This window comes from Lutjanus erythropterus, chromosome 1 (genome assembly GCF_056507025.1).
Source record: "Lutjanus erythropterus isolate fLutEry1 chromosome 1, fLutEry1.hap2, whole genome shotgun sequence".
NCBI classification, from domain to species: Eukaryota; Metazoa; Chordata; class Actinopteri; order Lutjaniformes; family Lutjanidae; genus Lutjanus; species Lutjanus erythropterus.
In genome coordinates, this window is record NC_139317.1 from 18,816,885 (window position 1) to 18,841,654 (window position 24,770).

At 37.5% G+C, this 24,770-nt stretch overlaps 3 protein-coding genes across 3 annotated transcripts in view; all 3 read right to left on the reverse strand.

The window, feature by feature from the left end:
* Positions 1-4,734: 4,734 nt before the first annotated feature.
* Positions 4,735-17,271, reverse strand: LOC146332814 (CKLF-like MARVEL transmembrane domain-containing protein 3). Its single transcript, XM_084715702.1, has 5 exons — positions 17,020-17,271; positions 7,327-7,482; positions 7,132-7,227; positions 6,903-7,020; positions 4,735-5,007 (listed from the first exon to the last, which is right to left on the reverse strand). Exons 1-5 carry the CDS (start codon positions 17,134-17,136, stop codon positions 4,979-4,981), a joined length of 516 nt encoding a protein of 171 aa, XP_084571828.1. The 5' UTR covers positions 17,137-17,271; the 3' UTR covers positions 4,735-4,978.
* A 996-nt stretch (positions 17,272-18,267) lies between these two features.
* cklf (chemokine like factor) lies at positions 18,268-20,646 on the reverse strand. Its single transcript, XM_084715725.1, has 4 exons — positions 20,237-20,646; positions 18,998-19,153; positions 18,787-18,882; positions 18,268-18,510 (listed from the first exon to the last, which is right to left on the reverse strand). The coding sequence occupies exons 1-4, from the start codon at positions 20,324-20,326 to the stop codon at positions 18,400-18,402; spliced, it is 453 nt and encodes a 150-aa protein (XP_084571851.1). The 5' UTR covers positions 20,327-20,646; the 3' UTR covers positions 18,268-18,399.
* Positions 20,647-20,788: 142 nt separating this feature from the next.
* galns (galactosamine (N-acetyl)-6-sulfatase) overlaps positions 20,789-24,770 on the reverse strand; it is a 30,215-nt gene continuing 26,233 nt past the window's right edge. The window contains exons 13-14 of the mRNA XM_084715714.1: positions 22,860-22,977; positions 20,789-21,279 (exon numbers count right to left, since the gene is read on the reverse strand). Of these exons, the coding sequence (XP_084571840.1) occupies positions 21,193-21,279; positions 22,860-22,977 (205 nt within the window). The 3' untranslated portion in view covers positions 20,789-21,192. The remainder of the gene's footprint in view (positions 21,280-22,859; positions 22,978-24,770) is intronic.

The window sequence follows — 24,770 nt, forward strand, 5'->3', positions numbered from 1 at the left end:
CATCCAGGCTTCAGTGACACATAAAGACTCTAAATAAAAGAGCTCGAGTCAGAATTGAAGATACTCTCTGTTTTCATTCACATATCTCTCTAAATCAGCATGAAGGATGACTTCCAAGACGAGCCAAAAAAATACTTCACTCCAGCTGTGCACCAACTCCTGTTCTGGCGTAGCTGTCGACTTTGTAGAAAGTGTTTCACTGTGAATGAAGTCGAGTGAAAGAAGGTCAGCTTTTGTACAGTTTGCTTATCTCACGCTGCTTTATGTGAAGTCTGTGGTGATAAATGTGATCGTGGATCCAAGAAGCCACTGAACCGGCAACATTGCGGTAAACTAGTACAACAGAGGCACCATGACTTTACTGTTCTTTCTAAGATACTGACGGCAGTGTTTGCCTTCTACATGTGAGCAAGGCTGACATTAGATATTTTAATCTAAAGATTACATGTTGATTTTAAGATTTTTTTTCTCCTTCACAACTTTACAAATGCCTTTGTGATTGGCAGCCGCTATTAGGATCTTTCCTGCCAGCAATTATACAGTAACGGCACAGGGTCATTCTTTACTGCAATAAAGGCGAAAATGAGTGAAAAATATTTGCTTCTTTGCAATGCAAATACATCCAGTGGCTTTGACACAATCTTGAGACCAAAATTAAAATTCATTAAGGGAAAATTCAGTACTTTTCATGTGGATGTCCAGTAAGTATGGATGATAAACTGGCAAATTGAAGCAATTAATTGCACAGAGTGTGCTGTATTGACTGAAAGCTTAACTCTCCTGCTGCATAATCTTCCTGCATCCAGTGATGTCACAGTGATGTCATTGGTGTTAAGGAAGAGCTGTAGGCTATTTCCGCTTAGATTTCTAGTCTCCACCAGGAACCAGAGGGTATGCTGGATGATTTTTATTGTCACCTTATCCTGTTTGGACTGCAAGTGAGTCAGTCCAGTTTTTCACTCACTCGTGTCACACAACAGAAATCTGTGTCTGCACAGGTGTGTCGTCTCAGCAGCGTCTCACGGACATTAGTGCGTCCTGAAACATTTATGTGAGCCTCAAGTCTGTTTTTTTTTTGTTTTTTTTGAGAATACAAGCTTAAACATGAGGTTAAAGCCTAGTAACAAGGCACTGAATGCATATTTCTATCCACATTTTGTAACACAGAGCAGAGTGTGCTCCAGAGCCAGAGAGCAACTCACTCTGCTCTGGTTTATAATCTCACTGCAGGTCATGTCAGGCACTGACATGCACTGAGGAAATGATTTCTTCAATTGATTAGATTTACCGTCATCAATCAGTGATCATCCAAATGAAAAGTGCAGAATCTTCCCTTTAACACTTCATTCCATCCATTTTATCCCAGGTTGTGTGTAAGCAATCCAAAAAATATTAAGACTTGCCTTCCTGCAGTTTTAATGTTGAGTGTGTTAGGTCAGGAGTAGGTTATATGAGGCAATGATAAGGTCATTGGTATCTTTTTCCTTTTGCACATATCCAAGGCTTCAGGTAACACAAATGTTGATGGTACATCAGTGAGATTCATTTTGAAACTAACATCGGTAGGCGATCAGATCAGTGCCCTTAGCCTATACACTGTATCTCAGGTATTGACACACTCTTTCAACCTTTGATTCTTTAAAAAAAAAACATTTGAAATAAAATCACAGGGTGCCTCGACCTGAACGCTGTATTTCTTAATGCCTTCCTAATTATTAGACATGACATGACTATCATATAGAGGAACTGATTCTATAAATTAAAATTCTAAAGAGTCACACGAAGGTGGAGACAGGTGGGATAAGAATATGGTACATTTAGCATTAGTCACAGCATTCACTCTGTATGTGGTTGACTTAAAATGTCTGTGTATATATCTACAGTATATTAGCAAACACTTCTTGTATTATGAAATCTCTATCATTGCACATTGCGGCTGTTTCAAAGCTCAAACATACAGAGTGCAAAATCATTCCTTTGATGTTTTTCTGTCTGTGTACTTGACTGACAAACGGGGCTAAATCTTGAAAAATCACATCATATGTGCTTTTTAGGATGAAGGAACTTAATTTTACATTGTTCTAATGTGTTGAATCCTCACTACATTTACACATGTGTGTTTCTGTTGTTGTTTGAGACCTTTTTATGTATATTAGGCTTGGGTGAGTTTTGTGCAGGTTCTAAATTGACTCTATGGCTCCATCTCCTGGTCTTCATTTAAAATGTATTCCTTGTGACTGCCTGTAAAGCCTGATAACTATAATAGTGTGTGTGTGTGTGTGTGTGTGTGTGTGTGTGTGTTTAAGGCGTGGACCAGAGGTGCGTTTAACTGTGGGTTAAAATGAAAAAAAATAAAAAACTGTATGGCTTCTTAAACAGCCTGAAAAGTCTCAACACTACACAGTATGCTTGATTGATCAGGCTTTTCTCATGTTCGTAGTAACTTATATCATGTACAACTGCTATGTCAAAGTAGTTTTATGAATAGACAATCATATTTGTTACTCTGTCTGTCACTTACATTGATGGATTTGTTTATGACTGATGTAAAAATGTTCGCATAAACATTTGTACAGGAAACTTTGCAGCACAATCATGCAGGAGCTTGATAATATAAACTGACCATCATAAACTGTCAAGCTGCGGCTCTCGATATACAATTTTATGCTACAACTTGTTATGAACTCCTTGTATTTATGGGGGAGATTGTGCTGTAAACAGCAGATATGATCAGTCTGACTGTTTGGATGAAGTTAGAGGTGAGATGTTCTTCTGTTTAATTCTGTGTGCTTTGTTAATGATTACAACGAGGTCTGTCTGTACAGCATGGAGCCGTACTTAGCTGTATTTTTGTATTTAAAACATTGACAAAAGGCTTCACATCAGTTTATAGTGACAATTTAAATAAAGTGATTTGGACATTATTGAAAATAGCTCAGGTTTTTATTCAAACTTTTCTTGCACAAAAGGGAAAACCAGTAAAAAAACAAAACAAAAAGCAAACAGACAAAACATTTTTCACCTATGATAGTTCAGCAAGGGGCCTCATGTATAAAATGGCACTGATCTTCACTGATCTTGGTCATAAAATTATTTTAAACTTGTGTATGCACAACAAATGGATGTGGTTCTGTAAAGTAAAACACCAAATTTTTTAGATGTTCAAATGCTCCTATATGGGGAAAATTTCTCCTTCTTCTTTGGAAAGGAAATGGAAATAAAACATTTAAAACCTACGTGGATTGTTTAAAAAAAAAAGTTTACATGACTGTTTTTCTTAGCTTGTGAAAAGTTGATGTTTTAGAGATACACAGTTTTCACGGGACAACAAAGACCGAGAACGTCACACTGATTAGCAACAGTCGAATCATCTTTCCATCCATTTTGAGCTTTTTCTCAATTTTAGTCTCAAATTATTAATAACAACTTCTTCCGTATTTCTTTCAAACAGAATCTTTATATATATCAAACCGCAGACATAACAAACTACCAGAACTCTCCCAAAGGCACAACGGTGAATAATTATTAGATGTAATTGCAACTTTGGAAATATTTTCTCAACCATTAAAACACCAGTTGAAATTCCGTGTGGAAATCAGAGGCCACTGATGCCAGTTCTTATTCACCTCTCCTCAGTTCACAGCGCTGTTGTAACACTCATGTAGTGCAGTGTATATTACGTAAACAGTCACTGTGGCGTTCAAGTGCGTCTAATTTCTCAGTAGTGGAATAACTGAAGAATCAAACATACGTGCAGAACTGACAAAAAAGTTTGAATGAACAACCAAAGTAAGATTTTCAGTACACAAAATATTCACATAACAGGATATGTAGCACACAACAAAATAATACTGCATTCGGTGGCTTCAATGCACTCTTATCTTATTCACACACAGGTTGTAAGAAGCACATACAGCAGACAAACTCAAAGATAAAAGCAGAGAGTCTCTCAAACTTTGGGTTAATTGAAAATGTATCACTATTTCTGTTGTTAGATTCACAAAATATGAAAATTATGGGACATAAAAACAATGTAATGACACAGAGAAGGATTTCATGCAGTACAGCACGCCACAGGAACTCTGCTGACCCAAAAGTCAAATTTAAAAGATAAGCACATTATCCTCAAGTTATAAAAAATATACCCCTGTAGAGTTAAGACAATTGGACAGAGGTTGTAACCAGCCAACCTGCAACCAATCTGTTCTTCTATAAACTGTACATATGTTTTTATAGTCATACTGTAAAGGTATAAATGATGATGATGCCCCACAAACAGAGGAAATCCTGTCTTTCCATTTTTTAAATTTCATTTGAAATATCTTTGTTACAACTTCATTATTAGTACTCTGAAACATTTATCCACTAAGGACATTAATTTAGTGTTAGTTTAATATGTTAACAGGGTCACAGTGTATGCCCAGAAGTCACTATTAGTCATTAATTCAGATTTAGACATACGCTCCCACATGTAGATCGCACAAACAACCTTAAAAAAAAAAACATTAGTATAATGAAACCAAACAAGTTCACAGCTTTACGATCCTTTAAGCATCCGGTTTAAAATGGCATCTAAAATGCTGGATATGGGTTTGGGCATGACAGGGAGCCAAGTTTTCATAAACCAAAAAGACCAATATATGCAACACATCAGTTTAGAATTGAATATCGTAGCATGATTGTGTGAAATCTGCTGCTCAGATAATGCTCAACAGAAGAAACAGAAGAGGATAAGTGAAGAGGATCTCTTTATGCATGTAGAATACTGCACAGAGTTCCCCAGCCACCAATAAATGCACATAATAAACCAACAGTCAGTGTGACCTTGATGTGATTTTACTGTACAGAGTATTAATGTAACCTTGTGGCATAACGAAACACTAGTGGATCTTTGCAGATGGAGGCTCAGTGGCAGTTCCTCCTGCAAAGATTTGTTTTGTTTGATCAAGTGAATCCGCTGGTGAAGATACAGGCGGTCTCAGTCCGAATCCGAGTCTGAATACTCATCTGGAAAACAAAAGTGAAAAAATACCTTCCATGTCAGAATGACTGTCACATATGTAAGGGAAACTTTGGCACTTTCACATAAGAAAGTAACAAATCAAAACTATGGTGCGCATGAAGACATTTCTGACTTTTGGACACGGTGGATTAAAGTATGTGAGTCGTGATATTGCAGGATACATTTATGGGTTCTATTTTCATCACATTACACAAAAAGAGCAAGCTTTGACGGACAAAAGTCCGTTGGTTCACCCACATCACCAAAAGCTTGTTCACTTCACCCTGCCAGCATCAAAGAGTGCAGATAGTTTCGATTTTATTTACTGAGCTCTTAAAATATCCACCTCTGAAACTTGTGCAACCACTGCAATGAAAATGAGGAGAAAAGCATGTCATTTGTGGCCCTCACAGCACTGAAAATATGAATTTGAAAACTCCAATTAAAAATAAACCTGCCCTGAGATCATTAGAGGTGCAGCTATGTACAAAGTGAAAGAGTCTGAATTTAGTGTTTACTGAATATGTAAGCTGTCTGTCTGTGTTAACTTGTGCACTTTCTGTTTGGTATTTCAAAGTGAGTAGGAGGGAGGCTGAAACACAAACCCAATTTACCACAATTTATTCTTAGTAAGTTTATTTGCATCTCTTCAAGCTGCACAAAAATACAGTCCAAATGTGCAAGGCAGCATTACGAGCTTGAAGGGTGGGTTTACTCATATTAAAAACAAACAAACAAACAAATTAACATATTGCATAATTTTGGGGATTACCCAGAATCACAGAGAAAAGTGCCACGAATGCAATTAAATATCAGAGACAGATATCTCAAAACATTTGCAAACAAAACCAAAACTACATGACTATTGTAAATGAGAAGATATTTGTTGTAAATTACTGACACATTAAAGGTTCGTGTCACTCTTTGTGACTCTGTGTGCTGTAATCTGAGCTTCTAGGTTTATTTGTGACGGCTGTGCAGGAAACATTTCCTTTACATTTCTCCTATTATAGCTAAATAGTACATCAAAATATGTTTCTGAAAATGTTTTAGGCAGAATCTTGATTCATATTTGATCTGCGCTGCCCAGTTGAATAGTTTGATCTGAGAGCCTCCGTTGGAAGCTGGACCCAAAATAGGTCGCTATATTTCTCACATTACAACTAAACTGTACACTAAAATGTGTCTCTGAAAACATTTTAAGCAACAAATAGGCAGTGTGGTAACATAAACTCAATCCATATTTCACCAGCACTCCCTTGTGTAATAATTTGGTCTGAGTTTTGTGAGGAGCATGTGTTCAGATGCTGCTTTCTTTTTTTAGTAAAGTAAACAAAACATGCATCAACAAAATGCATTTGTTTTGTTGATCTGAGATGCTAGTGGTGTACTGCAGCCTCTCTGCCTCTAGAAAAGGGCAGTTGATACAGTAAGGGCATGCAAAATCTGAAATCATATCTGAAATACTGTTTATATAAAGTTTTATGTATATACAAAATAATTTTACAAATCTGCAGAAAAATAATACTTATATTTTCATCAGATAAATGGATAACTATACTGTGCTGTGCTTACCAATGTGTAATATATGGAATTTTATTGTGTGCATGTGTTAAATTTAATTTTTAAAAAAAGTTTGCAAAACAAACTGGGCTCTGTAGTTGTAATTCCTATCGTATGTGCGCATATTTTTTTAATAATAGAAAAATCCCATGTCAAGTGCAGTAGATATTTTATGTTGAATATATGGCTGTGCCCTTTATATTTAAACATCATTAGAAATACATGTATGCCTACATAAATTCTGAACTACCATCACCATTACCAAACTATTACTGCTACATATCAGCACATATATTTCTGAATATGTGAAATGTGAGATTTTCATTTGGGGTATTACCTTGCTGTCTTGATGGCTCCTCGTTGGACTCCCCTCCTTGCTTTAGGAAACTGGCCAGCTCATTAAAAATGAGGTAAAAATCTAAAGCGAAAACGATGGTGGCAATGAACCCAAATATCTGTGAAAAGAAAAACATTTAATATTAATATCATCATGTCTTAGTAAGACATGCAAGCAAACCACATACATACAAACATTGGTGGTGTAGTCTATAATGAGACAACTTTACCCCAGCAGCCTTAGAGGAGCCGTCTGAGTATTTGGACACTGCCATTATGGAGATGATGAAATATATAATGGAGGCCGTCACACATCTCATAAAATCCTTTGAAAAGTAAGAAAAAAAAAAACATCATGCAAAGGAAACAAACTTTATATAATTATTTTGGTTTTTTTTAGCATTAAAAAAAAAAAATGCTCTCACCATAAGAGGCCAGAGGAAGCCTTTAAACCTCTCATTGAATTTGGTGGAGTAGGCGAATAACAAGAAGAGAGCAGCCAGGAACTCCAGCAGGGGAACCGTCACAAAGGCTGCTGCCCAGGATGCCGCGAAACACACAAATGACACAAAGGACAGAACCTGCAGAGACAATTAAAAACATAGAGAGAGAAAAAAAAAATAAGTGGAATGTGTACTGTAGTTTAATCAATGAAAAGAGACAGTTCACCCCAAAATCAAAAGCACATATTTTTCCTCTCCTTTGTCCCTGTGACACCGCCCCTCAAACAGACGTGCACAGTCCTCGTTAGCAGCTGAAAGAGATGCGCCAGGCTTTCAACACAATACAAAGAAAGAGAAAATCTGCACCTGGATGAGGAAGGATAGACGGATGGCTCAAACACGGGACTTTCACCCAAGAGGTTTGTGTCTCATGTGTTACTCCAAACCTACCTTAGTAGTTTGTGTGCCTCAACCTACCTCAACACCAATGTTTCACAACATTAACCACATGTTAAAATCCTAAATCCAAAGACTGTGTTGTGAGCAGTTCCATGTAGGAACTATTGTCTTTCTACCAAGCACAAACCGTATCCCCTTTCAGAAGGAAGCGTGCATCAGCTCATGGAGGAGAGGCTTGTACTTGAGACCTCGTGGCACGCTTCCGTCTGCACACTGAAACAGTTTGTGGGTCTAGTTCAGTAGAAAGAAAGTTGTTCCTACACAAAACTGCTCACAACAAAGTCTGTGAATTATCTGAAGTAACCAGGTCATGATTTCTGACAAGATGAACTGCTGGTTGTTGTTTTTTTTTGTTGTTGTTGGTGCTTTTAACACCAGAAGCTGAGTGGCATCTAGTTCCGTCATAACTTGGCCACTCACACCAAAACAACCTAAATAGCACTTCAGGTGGGAGGAAAAATTTTATTTTGTATTTTTTGGGTGAACTGTCCTTTAAAGACAAAAGGCCTTGAGCAAACAGCAAACTAAATTCTGTATTTCCTTTTGTAATTAAAGACAAGAGACATTAAAGGAGGCACTTTATTTGTGCATGTATCTAGTGAACTGCATGAAGCCAAAGGCAAATTTACATTTTTAATCCAACTGAGAACTAAAATGAAGTTGAATCTTCTTTGATCTTCTCTCTTTAAGATAATGTTTCACTGTCCTGAAGCTGTAAGGCTGTGTGAATTACAGCTCCAGGCTCACTTCCTGTAAGGAGATACAGCTGTTAAGAGTCAGTGTTTATTCACACAGACTGTACACTGTTACACTGAATCCCTCTCGTTCTCTCTCACACACAAACGCACTTGTGCAAACACCCACAAACACAGACCTGTAATAATGAAAGAAGACGTGAAAATGTGCTCTGTGTTTGCAACAAAGTCTTAAGTGGTTAGAGTGGAAGTAAGTGACGCCGCCCCGTGTTTGACGGCCTCCATTAGAAGGGACAGACGCACCATATCAGCTCAAATGAAAGCAAGTCCGGGCAGTGTAATCTCAGACAGGCCCGGCCATCTTGTCTTTGTCTCAGTCAGTCATCCTACACTGCCCTGAGGTTAGGAACTCCCCCTGACTGAACCCAAACTGCTGCAGCTGCTCTTCTTTAAAAATGCTGCTACTGAGTGAAAGCATCCTGTCAGGGATCCATACGATTTCACCGTAATAAAACAAAACGCCTGCAGGTAGAATATACAGGCTTTTCTCAGAGTTTCTCAGTAGATCCTCAGTCATGTTTGCTTATGGAGAATTAAGGCTGGGATGTTAAGTTGTTTTTTTTGTGTTTTTTTTACGCTGAACAGCTCAGACAGCACAGGTTACACACATTAGCCACAGTCTCTACATTTTCTTGTTATATATGTAACGTGGCCAAAAAAACCTAACAAAAATCACATTAGAGAGGCTGCGGAAGCAAACTGCATTTACTTGAGAAAAAAATGTTTTGTTTTTCTGAATTAATGGGATATTTTTTTCATGTAAAAAGAAAAATTTGGCTCCGTTTTGTTAACGTGAAAACGAAGATGATTTTTTTACATGAAAAATTATCTAATTAATTTAGATACAGTGAGCAAACAGCTTCTGGGGGGAGAGATGCAAATTATTATTCATGTTGTTTAATGTTAATAAAGTGGGAAACAAAGCACATTTACTCAAAAACTGAAATAGAATTTCTACGTACTTTACTTGAGTGTTTCCATTTTATGCTATGTTAAACTGTTACTCCACTATAGTTGGCAGAGAAATACTATACTTTCTTTTCTTAACTTTACTTCATGTATCTGTCAACTTTAGTTGCAAGTTACTTTTCAAATTAGAATTTTACACAGAAAACATATCAGGAGCATCTAACACTGACCAGCTACACCTTAATTATAATGTTATAGTAATAATAATCTGATAATATGGTGTAGGATACAGTAATTAACAATGAAGGGGCCCATACTGTTGCTAAATGAGTACTTCACTTTTGATACTTCAAGCACTTTTTGTTGCTAATACTTTTATACTTTCACTTGAAGCTACTACTTGATTTTAGAGGCCCCTCGCAAAAACTATAGTGTTGCCACCATAGTAATCACAGTATAAAATGTCAAAATTAAATGATCTTAATCCAGTCTGGATGCTTTAAATCACTGCATCTGATCTCAGAAAATCTGACTTGATGGCAGGCATTAAGAAATATTATATAAAAATAGCCAGTCTTCTCACGGAAGATCTTGTTGATTAATGTAGGCCATATTGAAGCATCAATAATTTTGTAGTTGTTGTTGGTGGTGTTTTTTTTGCTAATTACAAAAAAAAGTAAAGAAGGTGACATCTTCAGATATGTTTTGTTTAGTTTGACCATGAGTCCAAAAGTCTAAGATACGATTAAATAAACCAGAGAAGAGCAGCAAATCATCACACTGAAGAAGCTGGAACCGCCTAGTCATTTCCTGCAGAATAGATTAACTGTGTTATAAAGTGAGATTGGAGATTGGAGAGAGTTTTCAAAGCACTTCCCTTAAAAGTACCTGATGAGTCAGATAAGCAGGTGCTGAAGGTAGTGAAGCTTGCTGTGAGTGCACATGTGGGCTTTTAAACTCACAAGAAGCCCACAGAAACACATTAACCCTTTGATGCACAACATGGGTCTAAAGTGACCCGACTGAGTTTTTATTTGCTGTATCTTTGCAATTAATTAATTTTATTACTCAGCATTCCAGGTATTCCTCAATTAACTTGTTTTTGATCATAATTCATCCTTCTCGTATATTTTTCTTTTTTACATTTTGAATAAAAACACTTTTTATATCACTACCCCTCTAATGCGCAACATGGGTCTAAAATGACCCATATCCATTTCCCATGTTATTTCATGTATGGCTGAGTGTTTCTATGCTGAATGTTTATAATCTATGTATTTCATCATTTATTAATCCAACTATTCAGTAAATTTTAATTGTTTTATTTAGCACAAATCATCATATTAAGTGTTCTGTTCTTCCTTTATGAATAAGCATAGCTTTTGTCAGTCTTCATGAAGTTTTCACACATGGGTCAGAAATGACCCACATTTGTGTAACATACAGTATTTACTGTAGCCCACTGTGGAGAACTATTTGAAGACCTGAAACATCTAAGTCTTATTTTACAATAATTATCATCTTACCTGATAAGAAATTTGATGTGATAACTCTGCATAATTATTGATTATGTTTAAGGTAATTTGAAGACTAAGTAGCTCCGTTTCTTGTCAGAAAGGGAAACATTTTCAATAGGCTACTGTTAGTTAGATGTTGACATTTGATGACTTGTGAAACATAAGTATATGATAATTGATAAGGGTTTAAGTTACCTTGAGAATTAGTCATACAGTCTATTAAATAAGTACATTAGACTACTTATCTCAGAAAGAATAATAACTAGCCTATTAGTTAGCTAGTTAGACTTGTCAAAGTAACTGCTGCTAGCTAGCTAGACTTGTGAAATATAACTGTATAATAATTGATAAGGTTTAAGTTACCTTGAGAAAAAGTACATTACTTGTCAGAGAGGAAAATATATTCAATACTATTAGCTATATTGTATTATAGCATATTATATTGTAGCTAGCAAGCTATCTTAGCTAGGACACCAAAATAAAGCTAAACTAGTGCGACAGTTGACAGATCCTGTCACTAGAAATGCCTCAAGATCATAATAAACCCTGGCTGCCCCACTATCAAGCTTGTCTCTGTATACTGATGATAATATTTTGTGCATTTGCTTTTCTAAATTCAGATCATGGCTGTTCATTGAAAATCGTGGTCATTTGTGAGGGATGTAAGAATTGAAATGGCTGTTAGCAGTCTACTGTGATCAGATGTGTTATGTTCAGTGGTGGACAGTAGTGAAGTACATTTACTTGAGTACTGTACTTAAGTACATTTTTTATGTATCTGTACTTTACTTGAGTATTTGTTTTTTTGGAAACTTATTACTTTCACTCCACTACATTTCAAAGACAAATATTGTACTTTTGAGTCCACTACATTTGTAGGAAGGTTGTTGTTACTTTTTGACTGAGCTTTGAAGTCAGCTGTTTCTTCTTTTCTAAAATGCAATTGGTCACATGCTGTGTTCCTCACAGAAAGAAACCAATCACAGTAGCTCCTCTCAAATGGGACTGATGTAAAAGCAGAAATACGTCCAGGCGCTCTGTAACAAGAACAAGCAAACTCTCCCTCTTTCATTCAAACAAAAAGCGGTAATGGTGACGGCAGGAGAAAGACAAAATTAAATCTCAAGATGTTATTATAATTATTCATTATTCTAGGTAGCTTAAAGTTAGCTTAAGTTAAGTTAAGTAGCTTAAGTTGGATGGTTTTTATCCGGGTGAAAAATACCACATAATTAATAAAAATACTGCTCCTGAAGACAGAAAGAAATCTCAGTTATTTAACAGACTTGGAGAACAACTTACAGTTGGCTTCAATCTAATTTTATGCAGTGATTTTAATACAGTTACATCAGAAAATGACAACAGCTGTCCTTTTAGTTTTTGATTGTATTTCTATGTTGAAGTGTTTATAGGTGTTTCTATAGACTTTGTGTAGCAGAGTGATTCTACAAGCAGGTCAGTGCATCATTAGATGGTTTCAGAGAGTTACAAGCTTCTGTAAATGCATCATGAAAACAATACAACATGTATTGATATTAGAATATGTACTTTGAAATTTGTACTTTTGAATACTTAAGTATTTTTAAAAACGTACTTTTGAAAACTTAAGTATTTTTAAAAGCAAGTAATCTAGTACTTTAACTCAAGTAAAATTTTGACTGAACTTAACTTTCACTTGTAGTTGAGTAATATTTGACCAGGAGTATCTATACTTTGACTCAAGTACTGGGGTTCAGTACTTTGTCCACCACTGGTTATGTTAGTTTAAATCAAATCGGATTACATTGTTAAATTATCAGTTCAATTTTATCTGCTGCACTGTGATCAGTTGTGTTTTATTGTATTTGGTCACAAATAAGATTACAATTGTTAAACTATTCAATATGTACTGTGATCAGTTGTTATATTTTATTTGGTCACAAATCAGATGTTAAAATGGTTAAAATATCAACTGTTCAACTGTTATCAGAGGTATGTGTCTACAGAATGTCCATGTTTGTGTACGACAAATAAACACATTTGAAATATAAAATGTACGATTATTTGGCCCAAAGGATTGCTAAAGTGATTAGTTGAAGCAAATTATTGTTATAGTATGAAGTAATTTAATTCAAAATCACACTTGGATAAATGGGTCATTTTTGACCCATGTGGTGTAGTAATCCAAAATCTATTTTTATTCCTAAAATAATAAACAGACAATGGAAGCATTGACCTTATACTAATCAAAAACAAGATATTAAAATTATAATTGGGACATTTAATAATAAAATAAATTGATTTTAAAAAAATACAGCAAAGAAACACTCACCCAGCCTGAAAACACATGGAAAATGAATGCGGGTCATTTTTGACCCATGTTGCGCATTAGAAGGGGTGTTCATATGTTGTGCATCAAAGGGTTAAATACTGAGCAAAGAATTCTGAACATCCTCAGTTACTTTTTTTCACTTAATACCATCTAAGAGGAGGCATACTTTGCCCACATTTACCTCGACATGAACCCTTTATTAACAGCTTGTTTGCCTTGTGAAAATATTTCAGACACTACAAAGATCTGCTTTCATTGTGCTGTGATTTCACATTCCTTATCGGGCCTGTTGCTGGCTCAGACTGAGAATCCTAATGAGAAATACATGGCGGTCTGACACACTGTGTATAATAATGCATGCTCAGCAGGATGTGTGTCTGACTAACGCTCCCAAGAATGGTAAAGCCAAGGGCTGTGCTTTCTGTGGAAGACTCATATCTAATAGCAGAGTTCAGTGACTGTAGGCTGATATAACTCTGCCTGTAAGCTTTAAATTACACCAAGACAATAAAATTGTGTCACTATATTCCAAGAAGAATAGCTTCACAGCTACAGCGGGGACACTGCACACTAGCACAGCACACAGACGGTAAGTATCAGGAATATGAATAGTCCTTTTTTGAACTGCTATTAAAACCTAAGCTTTAGTTTGTGGGTGTGGCTGTTAGCATTGTAAAGGGACAGCTCGCTCAAAAACCAAACAAACATACCATGCATCCAAAATCACATACTGAGCACTACATACTCCAAATGTACTGCTGTTCAACATACCGATGTAAATAATAAAGTCTTTTTCAGACACACTGCTCACCATGTGTCACGTAACTTCCTGAGAGCCTCCTTGCAGGTTGCAGACACGTAACCATGGTAACCCATACCAACAACAAACTAAGTATGTCTTCCGCTTCTGACTGTTGTTGTTGGTAACGCTACATTGCATTGTGGGATATTTATGCCAGTGTAGTATACTACAAAATCTCACATACTGTTTTAGCGTACTAAATTGCATGTTTACTAGTGACACAGCTCCATCCTCTCACTTACAGCTACTGGTATTTAAGCAGGGGGTTTACGTATAATTTGCCCAGTAGTTGGGATATTTGTCTCTCACTCAAATATAAAGGAGATGTGTTTTGTGGTGATAATTACCCAGGATTTAACGCACTTCAGACAAAGGTTACTGTTTTTATTTCATATGCGAAAAGTTGTCCCAGTTAGGACTGAATTGATTATACAGCAGTAACTATCTTCTTAACATCTGGGTTTATAAATTACTGTTACATAATTTGCTATATTGCAAATCTACGACCAAGACTGTTTCATGTCAGCATTGTTTTTTTGTTTGTTTTTTTGCATCAATGTGATAAAATACTTTTGTTTGTCACGTATTTAATTTGCTGGATTTGGGGGGAAAAGCCATGAGGAAACACAGCAGGCTGAGTCAGTGACTTCTTTTAAATCTGACACTTCTTTTGAATCCTACCACCTTCCCTGATTTCCCTGGTTGTTATTATGTTTATGGATTTTGCCATTTTAAATTTTTATGTGGTTCGCTTACTTCTTTCATTTATTTTTTTCTTTGATTTTATGTATTACTATGCTGCATTTTATGAGTTCTTTGCTTGCTATGTTAACTTGTAACTTTTGTTTTGTGAAGTGCTACAATATATAAATATAGATATTACTATGATCACATTATTATTTTTATTATTATTATTGTTAGCCATACATGACATTTGTCCATTTCTCATCATTTCTTAATAATATCTGTGTCAGCACGAAAGAAATTCCAGTCAGCTCCATTATGATAAGAAATCTCAGACATGGATATTTTAAAACATGGATAAATAAAACTGAAACTTGCATGGGTAGACAGTACAGTAGGTAAATGAGAAAGTGTTTTTTTTTTTCATAATTTAGCATTTAAACCAGGTCAAAGATAAAAGACTTCAACCAGACAAACCATAACTGATGGTAAACCACACGCACAGAGCAGGGTTTCCCCGAGAAATTACATGAGCACAGGTTGTGAGACACAGATACACTGGCACATTATTAAATTAAATTAGTAGATTATGACGTAAATGATGATCATGTTCATCTCAAATACTGTCACTTGTTGTGTGAAACATCACCTATACTATTTTCCTTCAAACTTGATGACATCTTTCCTTAATGTGTATTAATTTTCTCCAGTTTTAGCAGATATGACCTTTATTTCACATGAGCTAGCTCACCATAACAGGTGTACGCTCTCACCTCTGTGCACACACAGCAGGCCGCACTTTGTCGGTATAGATGCCAGCGGGTTTTCAGTTTAGTTCAGTTCTACAGAAATGTTTTAGCCTGAAGGGCTGCAGATCACAGTCACATTGTTAAGTTGCAGTAAAGAGGCTGTATTGTGTGTGGGAGTGCGGGGAGGCTGCTGAGCTCTGCATTCATTCACACACAGGACTGAGCTCCAGGCTACATGTTGTGGCAACAGAGTGAAGGATGTGACTGAGAGGAAGACGACTGCCGCTCTCTCACAGCCCAACATGATCTGAATGTCACATGACACAAATGTGAGGGTTCATACAGCGTTTTTAACACTGTTGCTGTGTGAAGACTCTAGCATGCAAGTAGGGGAAACAGGGGAGTGATGTAACACCAGATTAGAAGTAATGCTGTCAGTTTTACCAATTAAAAAAGTGTTTCCTTTTTGAGCTCAAATGAGAAGAGAAATTCTTATTGATTTTTATTGATTTCTAACATTCATTGTATTGACTTGTATAACCTGAAGCAGTAGTTTCTCTAGTGTAATGTGATGGTTTGCAGTCATACTGCCTTCAAGATCACATTTTAGCTTTGCAATGCTTGCTTACGGTGGGATGAGAATTTCTGCATCTGAATTTATGCACGGCACACTTTGCAAACTCAAGCCCAAAAGAAGCGTGGGTGTGTCTGTACATTGTCAGTTCAGTTCCCTTATGTGAGACATGCACACTCAGGAATACAGTCTCAAAGTGACTTTTATTAGTAGTAGACAAATTTGGGTCCCATGTATCAAAGTTCAAGAGATTTGGCATGAACAACTACTGAGTTACTGATGCTTAAAACAAAAAATATGTTACTAACATCCCTGGTCTCCCCTAATGTATTATACTGGTGGTGTACAGAGCACCCCAACACCACCCTCACCACGAGCACCATCACACACACACACACACGGACACACACACACAGTCTTTCAGTTCCTGGTTTGATGAAATTAACTTGTGGATTTTAAAAAAAAACTCTATAAACGTTTACATAAGCTGTAAAATTGATTATGCACAAATCGACACACTTAGAGACTGAAACAAGTTTAGACCGTTATGATCAGTAATAGTGTCTTACAACGACTGTCTTGGTGCAGTGTGTCCATAACTCTGTATAAATGTCTATTCCAAGTTTCAGACATTTACCTCATAGCTGCTATAAACCCTGACTGCTCCTCCCTTTTCTAATGGAAACCGTGTGACGGGAACTGGCTGACCCACATTCAAAATGACAGTTAAACAATCTGTTAAACTTATTTATAAATGTGCATTAAAGCCACACGCTGCCATCGCTGCCATAACTATCAGAAAACAGCAAATAAAAGTCTCCAAAACGCAGCGCGCTTAGACTTTAGTGCGCATCAGGCGGAACAATGGCACAGAAACAGTTTCATTTGATTCAGATTCCTCTGGTCATTTCTTACCACTTCACCAATAAGCAGCATGCCTTTCCTGGATGTGGCGAACTCTTTGCTCGGCAGGACAGACATTAGGACAGTCTGGCGCGGCGGACTCGACTCGGGAGCCTCGATATCCCCCATGGCTGGAAAAGATTTGAATTCTCCTCGAACTTCAGATCGTCCAAACTCCACGTAACGTAACGGATTCAGAGCAAAACAAAAAGAGAAGAGATGTGGAGGCGTGAGTGAGGCTTCTCGGAGGTGGAAACGGAAACAATGACAGCGCGGAAACGCAGCGCCAGCCCCCAAAAAAGCGCAACATCTGCTTTCTCCAGATGTGAAATGTGATGCCCCCCCCCCCCCCCCCCGAGCTGCATACAACACAATCCTGAACCGCCACTCAGTGGAAATAGCCAACTTTGATGTCACAAAAGAAAGACAAAGTTTATTGATATTTGTTGTTTCCAAAATTTATGTCAACTTTGAAAATATCCATAAAACATCTGTCAACATCTGTTTGAATTACAGCTGGAATCTTTGCTGGAAACTGGTGCATAGTTCAGTAGAAAACTTTTGAGACATATTGTACAATACAGTCCCTCAGATTTCAGAGCTCATGGGAAACTAATCAGTTGTAGGGATTTCATCTTGTTAAAGGGACAATTCACTACTTTTTTGTGGCTGTCAAGTGAATTGAAGCAATAAATTCCTGTGTGTGACTATATTGACTGAGTTCACCTGTTGCAAAATCTGTAGTTTTTCCTGCATCCAACACGGTCACAGTGATGTTAGTTCTGTTGTTGGTGTTAATGAAGAACTACAGGCTGTTTCAGCTTGGATTTCTAGTCTCCACCTCTTGAGTAGCCAGGGGGTGTGCTGGATTTTGTCACCTAGTAAGTAATATCTATTGGCTAGGGTGGGGATACATGGCAACATGGGCATCAGAACGCAATGCATCCTGGTACATATAGGTGAACTCAGCTTTCTCAGACAATATAGTACGCAGGTAGGAATTAATTGCTTCGAGTGACTAACATCAACACTGATTGGACATACTCATATAAAGTGATTTTTTTCCCCCTAGGTAAGAGTATAAATTGATGCTCATCAACTATTGCTTTCAGTGTGTATGGGCCTTAATTGCACATTATGCAAAAATGTGTTTCATAGTGATGTCACCAAGGAACAGAACAAAGGCTGGATTATAAATGAGGTGTTTCAGGCAGTTCCAGAGCAGTGGGAGCGAGTAACTCGTCAGTTAGTCTTTGACTCTGCGGACCTGTTAGATGCACAAAAAGCCGTAAAATACACTGAAGGAAAGATGAAAACCTACAAAGCGTAATATGGCCACTTTAATGCTCAGATACAATACTACATTGGATCAATTTACTGTAAATTCTTCATTCATTCAGTTGCTTGATTCTGGGTTTCACTTCTTGGCTTGTTGAATGTGATGTTCTTGAAAAGTGTGTAGCTGTCCGCACACAGCAGCCCTGCTGACATGAAGACCACTATCTGCAAATAGAGAGAACAGATCTTAAAATAAATGCATCACACTACGTATCAGCACATCCGGTGTCCAGTATGTTTGTGTATGTGAGAGAGAGAGGGGCAAAATCTTCAAGGGGACTTCAGATTGTTGGGCTACAGTAATGTAGCGCTGACACAGATGAAAGCATTGTTTGGATGTTCAAGTTTATTGACCGTGTAGAGTGGAAAACTAAAACCCACATATCAAAATTGCCTCACACAAGTCAGATTGCAATTATAGATTAAAGAAATATTCCTCACCCCTCCAACCAGCATGCCTGTCACAGTGTATGTAGCCATAGCCATCAGGCTCAAGACAATAAAGTAGAATGCTGCAAACACTGAATTGAAAACATCCTGAAGAGAAGAAGAGAGACCAATTTAAGAGCAACATGTATAGCATTCCCTTCAGCACAAGACTTATAAAAACTCGTATGATATCATAATGTTATTACTGTAAAACTTCACCCACAACGAGAGGCCAAAAGAAGAACGTTAGTCTCTTGTTGAATCTGAACACATACAGCAACACCAGAAATAAAGTGATCAGAAACTCCAACACTGTGGCTGCAATATACTTTGGTGTGGATGCTGCGGCGAAGCACACAAAGCCAACAAACAGGGTGACCTAGAGTAGAAAAAGAGATGTAACACATGGGAAAAATGTTACCGCAAAACTCAACAAAAATATAAAGGCAGCACTTTTGTTTTGCTGCCATTTTTCAGAAGAGGAAGTAAAAGATCCAAGACTTATTCTGTGCACACAAGAGGTTTGTTTCTTTCAAATTTTGCTCACAGATTAGTTCAAATGCATGTTGGTGAGTCAGTGAATAAAAGGCCTCACTAAAATGTGCAGTTTTATCTTGATAAAGACATTTATTAGGCACTGAACTATGGCTGTTTCACATAGGGTCATACCAATTTTTTCCCAAGGAGGACAAAATTCTACTCTTTCTCTGATTGGCTAGCACTTACTCATAGTAAGAATATGAGGGTAAGCCAATCAGAGGCAGAGTAGAGTGGGTCATGACTTTGCCTTCCTGGGAAAAACAATTTGGTATCTGTAGCTGTATATGAAATAGCCATAGCTCTGTACCTAATAAATGTCTTTATTTCAAGATAAAACTGCACCTTTTAGAGTCGCCTTTCATTTTATTCAATCCAATGCACACTTGGACCATAATCATGCAGTTTATTATCTTTATATGCTACACATGTCAGGTGGGTGCATTATCTTGGCAAAAGAGAAGTGCTCACTAACATAGATGTTTAACATATATGTTAACAAAATTCGAGAGAAATTTTGTGTTCATTGCGTTTTGGAATTGCAAATTGCAATATGATGACTTAAGATTTCTCATTTAACTTTGAGCACATCGGTTCTTCTGAGTCATACTTATTGCATATTTCATGTAGAGAAAGAGGAACTGAGTTTCCACTAATATTTCAACATCACTTTTTTTTTATACAACCATCTAATACAGTTGCTCCTTTAGCCTCTAAAATGCTCTTGGCATCTTAATGCATGTCAATACTGTCAACAAATTAGTTCTAGTAACATTGTTAGCTTTACTATACAACAAACTTGTGACACTACTTGTTATTGCTTCAGGTACTGTATCTGTAGCTCTTCCCTTAGCTGTTAGAGAACATCTGGTACAACCTGAAACATGTTCAAACTGTTGGTGCAACGTGAGCAAAATATTCTCACCAGTTCTGCTACTTTGAGGAGTCCCCTCTTGGATTTGAGAAAAGTAGTGTCCACGTCCATGGATGGATGATTAGTTTGATCCTCTGACATGATGGTACGGTTTCATTTGCAAAAGACAGCTAACCCTGTCTGTTTCCTGAAACTAGCAATTTCCTTTTAGCTGTATAGGAAATGACTGTTTGTAAGATTATGCGCAATATTTTCACACCTACTTGGCAACACTGAAAAAGTGAAACAAGGCATAAGTGAACAAATATAAGTTCTGACTTTTACAAGAGAAGATATATAAAAGTGACTGAACAGAGATTCATTTTATTTGCACAAAACTGAGACTGAGGATATATTTAAGATAACGTGAGCCTATGTCATTATGATGAATAAAGCTGCACCACTATCACAAGATCCTTGACAATTTAACGGAGGGAGGTTTTAGATCTTACTCGCTGAAGTCACAGTGAAAATCTCTGTTCACCGTCAGATATTTTAAGACCCATAAGCAGAACTACAGTAAATTTGCATGTCTGCACATAATGCATTCACCGGACCAACACGTAATAAAAACTGCTTTTTACTAAAAATCACATTTTGCAGTATGCAAGTACAAACGATACAGAAATAATCCAATTTTAATACTTTAGGGATGATGATAATAAATACTTTTCCCTCATCATCTGCATCATTAAAACGAGTTGTAACTCAAACCACTGACTGTTGATGCAGGGTTTTTCCGCAAAAGGTAGAAGTTGTGTCGGCTCATTAAAGTCGCAGCTGCAAAATCTATTTACATGATCAATGTAATGTTGTCATACCAACATAATTCCCTTGGTTTTACACCACATCATTCTCACTGTACATAAACAATTTTACAAAGAATTCATAAAGAGATCATTTAAAAAAATATGCTTGTTTGTTCTGTAGAAAGGCATCTTCAGGTTTTGCTTCCTCATTTTCTGCTCTCAGTGTGGCCAGTCACACTTCCAGGGCGCAGACGCTGGCACTTTCAGACACTTTCCCAACTTCTCACAGCCTGCAGGGGCCCAGTTCTGTAAAAGCAAAGCAGACATAACAGTAAGTACAAGATATGAAGTTATTAAAGATATTATTTATGATTAGCACATCATATCTGTGTTCTGTCCAGTGACATGAGAGTCTTGGGCTATTAGGTGGCCACCATTTCCTGCCCTGTGTCCTTAATGTCTGCTTCTTTTCCAAGTCTTTCCCTCTGGATTAGCAATAATTTCTATAATTTTATTGGAACAATAATTCAGAGGACTTTAAGAAGTGGGGACTTTAAAATATATATGTGGTGTCATGAAATTTTCACAACAAAAAGAAACAAATAGTTTTGTTTATTATGGGCAAAATGGTTAGCTTTTACTCACAATAAAGGAGAAGACTTTATCTGTGTGTGCTGCTATTCTGTTTTTATTCTTGCCCGGATTGTGCACCCAATACAGTGTTCATGATTTGAAGATGAGCACACTTATTACTTTTACGACCTTTTACTTTTTCGTCATGACATTTTAAAGCTTCATTCACTGCTAGTTTATATAATTGTTTTTTATTAAGCTGAATTTATTTAAAAACCTGATATTACTGACTAGATTCTACGCTGTACACAATTTTCATAATGTACTTCAGTCAGAAAGACATCTTAATACACCCAATGTCAAACTTGTTATATAAATGTATATACATTTATAAACATATTTCAGTTTATTCTAAATAAAAAACAGGAATAAAAAATGTACCAGTCACCTCTATCACAGACAACAATGAAAAGTCTTCATGACACTGCAGTTTTTTCTCCACATATATGTGAATAATGGCAACAAAGGATAACGACCTGCTTGAGTTCTCGAATATAAAAAGTTAATGGATCCATATTAGCATGACACAGGAGAAAACATCACATTACAGGATAGTGTCATGATTCATTTTTATCCTGACTTAAAACTGTGTTTATTTTGATCACCACAGGGGGGCAGTGCTGCGCCATAAATGAACCCACAGCAACAGCCTCATTCTGTATCTCTGGTGTTTGAGGTGACAAAGCCAACTGCTCGATTTAGCTGCTTTTAAGATTCCCCCCCAAAATATGTTTTTCTTCACAAAAGCAGAGCAGAGACACACAATCAAGGAAGAATGGGCCAGATTAAGGTGAACTGGTTAACATTCTAGAGTGAGTTAGTAACTGTTAAAAAATAATAATAATAAAATAAAAGCTAAATCTGTTGAACGTTAAAAGTTTGAAGGCTCAGTGCAGACTGAAAACTATTATCAACTGAAAAAAAAAAAGTCTATTCAGGACTATTACTGATTTTCAATGTTTTCATAAAGTCTTTATCAATTTCTCGTATGCTGCTGAAGTGTGATACAAAGAACAGAGAAATGAGAAGCAAACATGTCTGGCTTTGTGGGCACCTGGCCCACAAAGAGAAGTACAGTATCTGTACAGTGTCTGCTGTGAAAACTGAACTGGTTTGGCCCACTGCCTCCAGATATAGTGAGGAACGAGCTGCTGCACACAATGAAGCTTGCCTTCACAATAAGACTTCTCTTTTCTGTAAATTTCACCCTTCATAATGAAAGCAATCAATATATTTATTTATGTAAAACTCACCATCACAGCCCGGTCACACATGTTGAGCTGAGGTACACCGGGCACCAGAGTCTTCTTATGCTGCTCCACAACTGGAGAGATCCTTCTCAGCATGTCCTGGTACTCCTTAGTCAAAACACTGAAAACACACAATGCACATGCTCAGCAAGGCTGCAACTAACAATACATTTCAATATCTGTAGTTAAAAAACTGCGAAAAAATGATCATATATTCCCCCAGCCGAGATGACATCTTCAGATGTCTTGTTTTGACCAAAAGTCCAAACCCCAAAGGTGCTCAGTTTACACTGATACATGATACAAAACAGGCAGTTAATCCTCACATTTTATTTATTTATTTCGTAATTATTTTTGGAGAGCTCTTTGAGCCTTTATTTACGACAGGGCAGCTAGAGATAGACAGGAAAGAGGGGAGAGACAGAGAGGAGGCATGTGGTAAATGGGAACCAACTGGTGTTGAAAAATGACTGAAATGATTAATCAATTTTTAAAATAGTTGCTTATTATTGTCGTTCATCTTTTTCAGTTCAGAGCTCACAAATATGGAATGCTTTTAAGGTCCAGTGTGTAAGATTTACAGGGATTTATTGCCACAATATGGCAGAAATGGAATAAAATAAAAAGTATGTTTTCATTTGTGTATAATCATGTGATAATGAGAATCACTGTGTTTTCATTACTTTAGAATACGCTGTTTAAATCTACAGAGGGCGTGGATCCTCTTCCACAGTGTTGCTATGTTGCACCGCCATGTTTCGACAGCAGCCAGAACAGACAAACCAAACACTGGCTCTAGATACAGCCTCTACTGTTTTTTTTTGCCTATTCTGCAACCATGGCAGGCCCTCCTACAGCCTTGGAAGGGGAGGGGAAGGTGACAAAGGGTGCCACAATTTCAATATTACATAAAAAAAATCCTTCAAATTGAGCATAACGCATATACAGTTGTTACTTCTCCATGTGCATACTCACAGCATCTTTTCAGTGTGTTCACTCTGAATCTCTTGTCCATTTGTTTCCGTTGTGTTACTATGACTTGAAAGTCCGACAAACAACCACACACTCGTACACACAGATCACAGATGAACATAATCCCTAAATTTGTGCCTTTTTGTCAGGGAGTGTTGCACTGAATATAGGTGGTCCAAGCCTTGCTCGTCATATCAGAGCTGGGACGTGCTGTAGCTTTCATCAACATAAACATAAACACACACAGAGGCTGTCCACTCAGCAGGGTGAACCATGTAACCCCCTCTCCCATCCCCTGTCTCTCAATTACTGCTGTTGGACACCAGTGAGCCCGAGCACCTCTGTGCATTATTATATTCAGTGTGTAAAACACTGGGGCCCTGAAGGCTTTCAAAGGAACGCTGCTCTCAATAGGACCTGTAGGGTTAATGGGCTGTGTGTGCACGCGTCTGTACGTGTGTGTGTGTGTTGGGGGAGTGGGCGTCTGGTGGCGTGACACATGGACAGACAAATATCAGCAGTGCAATTACACCCCTGATACACTCGCCGGCAGCACCTGTGCCAGCCTTCTATCCTCCCTCCACTGCAAACCCAACCCTCTGATTGGCCCCCAGGGACCATGTGCATGTGTGTGAGGTGAAGTGTCAATTAGAGTAATAACCCCAGGCCCTGTCCAGCTCACACCTACCCTCCCCTCCCCTTTCAGATCTCCCACAGGGCAGCAAGGCTTCCTCCATCAGCCAGCACCTGCTCCTTTTCCTTGATACTCTCAGTCTTTACTTTCCCCTACAATTACTCGACTGGTAGCGCTCCGGCTGCAATTAGTCTCTCTCCTGGTGTGCCACATTCGTCATAAGCTAACTATCTTACGCACTGTGACCCCAGCTGATAGGGGAAAAACCGGATTACTCCCCTCGGTTCAAAATCAAGACATTCAGATTA

Coding starts and splice junctions, on each gene's coding strand:
- LOC146332814 (XM_084715702.1), bottom strand. CDS start 17,136: ATGGGGGATATCGAGGCTCCCGAGTCGAGTCCGCCGCGCCAGACTGTC. Junction 7,228..7,326: donor GCTTCCTCTGGCCTCTTATG/GTGAGAGCATTT, acceptor TACTTTTCAAAG/GATTTTATGAGATGTGTGAC. Junction 5,008..6,902: donor GGAGCCATCAAGACAGCAAG/GTAATACCCCAA, acceptor TTTGTTTTCCAG/ATGAGTATTCAGACTCGGAT.
- cklf (XM_084715725.1), bottom strand. CDS start 20,326: ATGTCAGAGGATCAAACTAATCATCCATCCATGGACGTGGACACTACT. Junction 18,883..18,997: donor TCTTCTTTTGGCCTCTCGTT/GTGGGTGAAGTT, acceptor TCTTCTCTTCAG/GATGTTTTCAATTCAGTGTT. Junction 18,511..18,786: donor CAGGCATGCTGGTTGGAGGG/GTGAGGAATATT, acceptor CTCTATTTGCAG/ATAGTGGTCTTCATGTCAGC.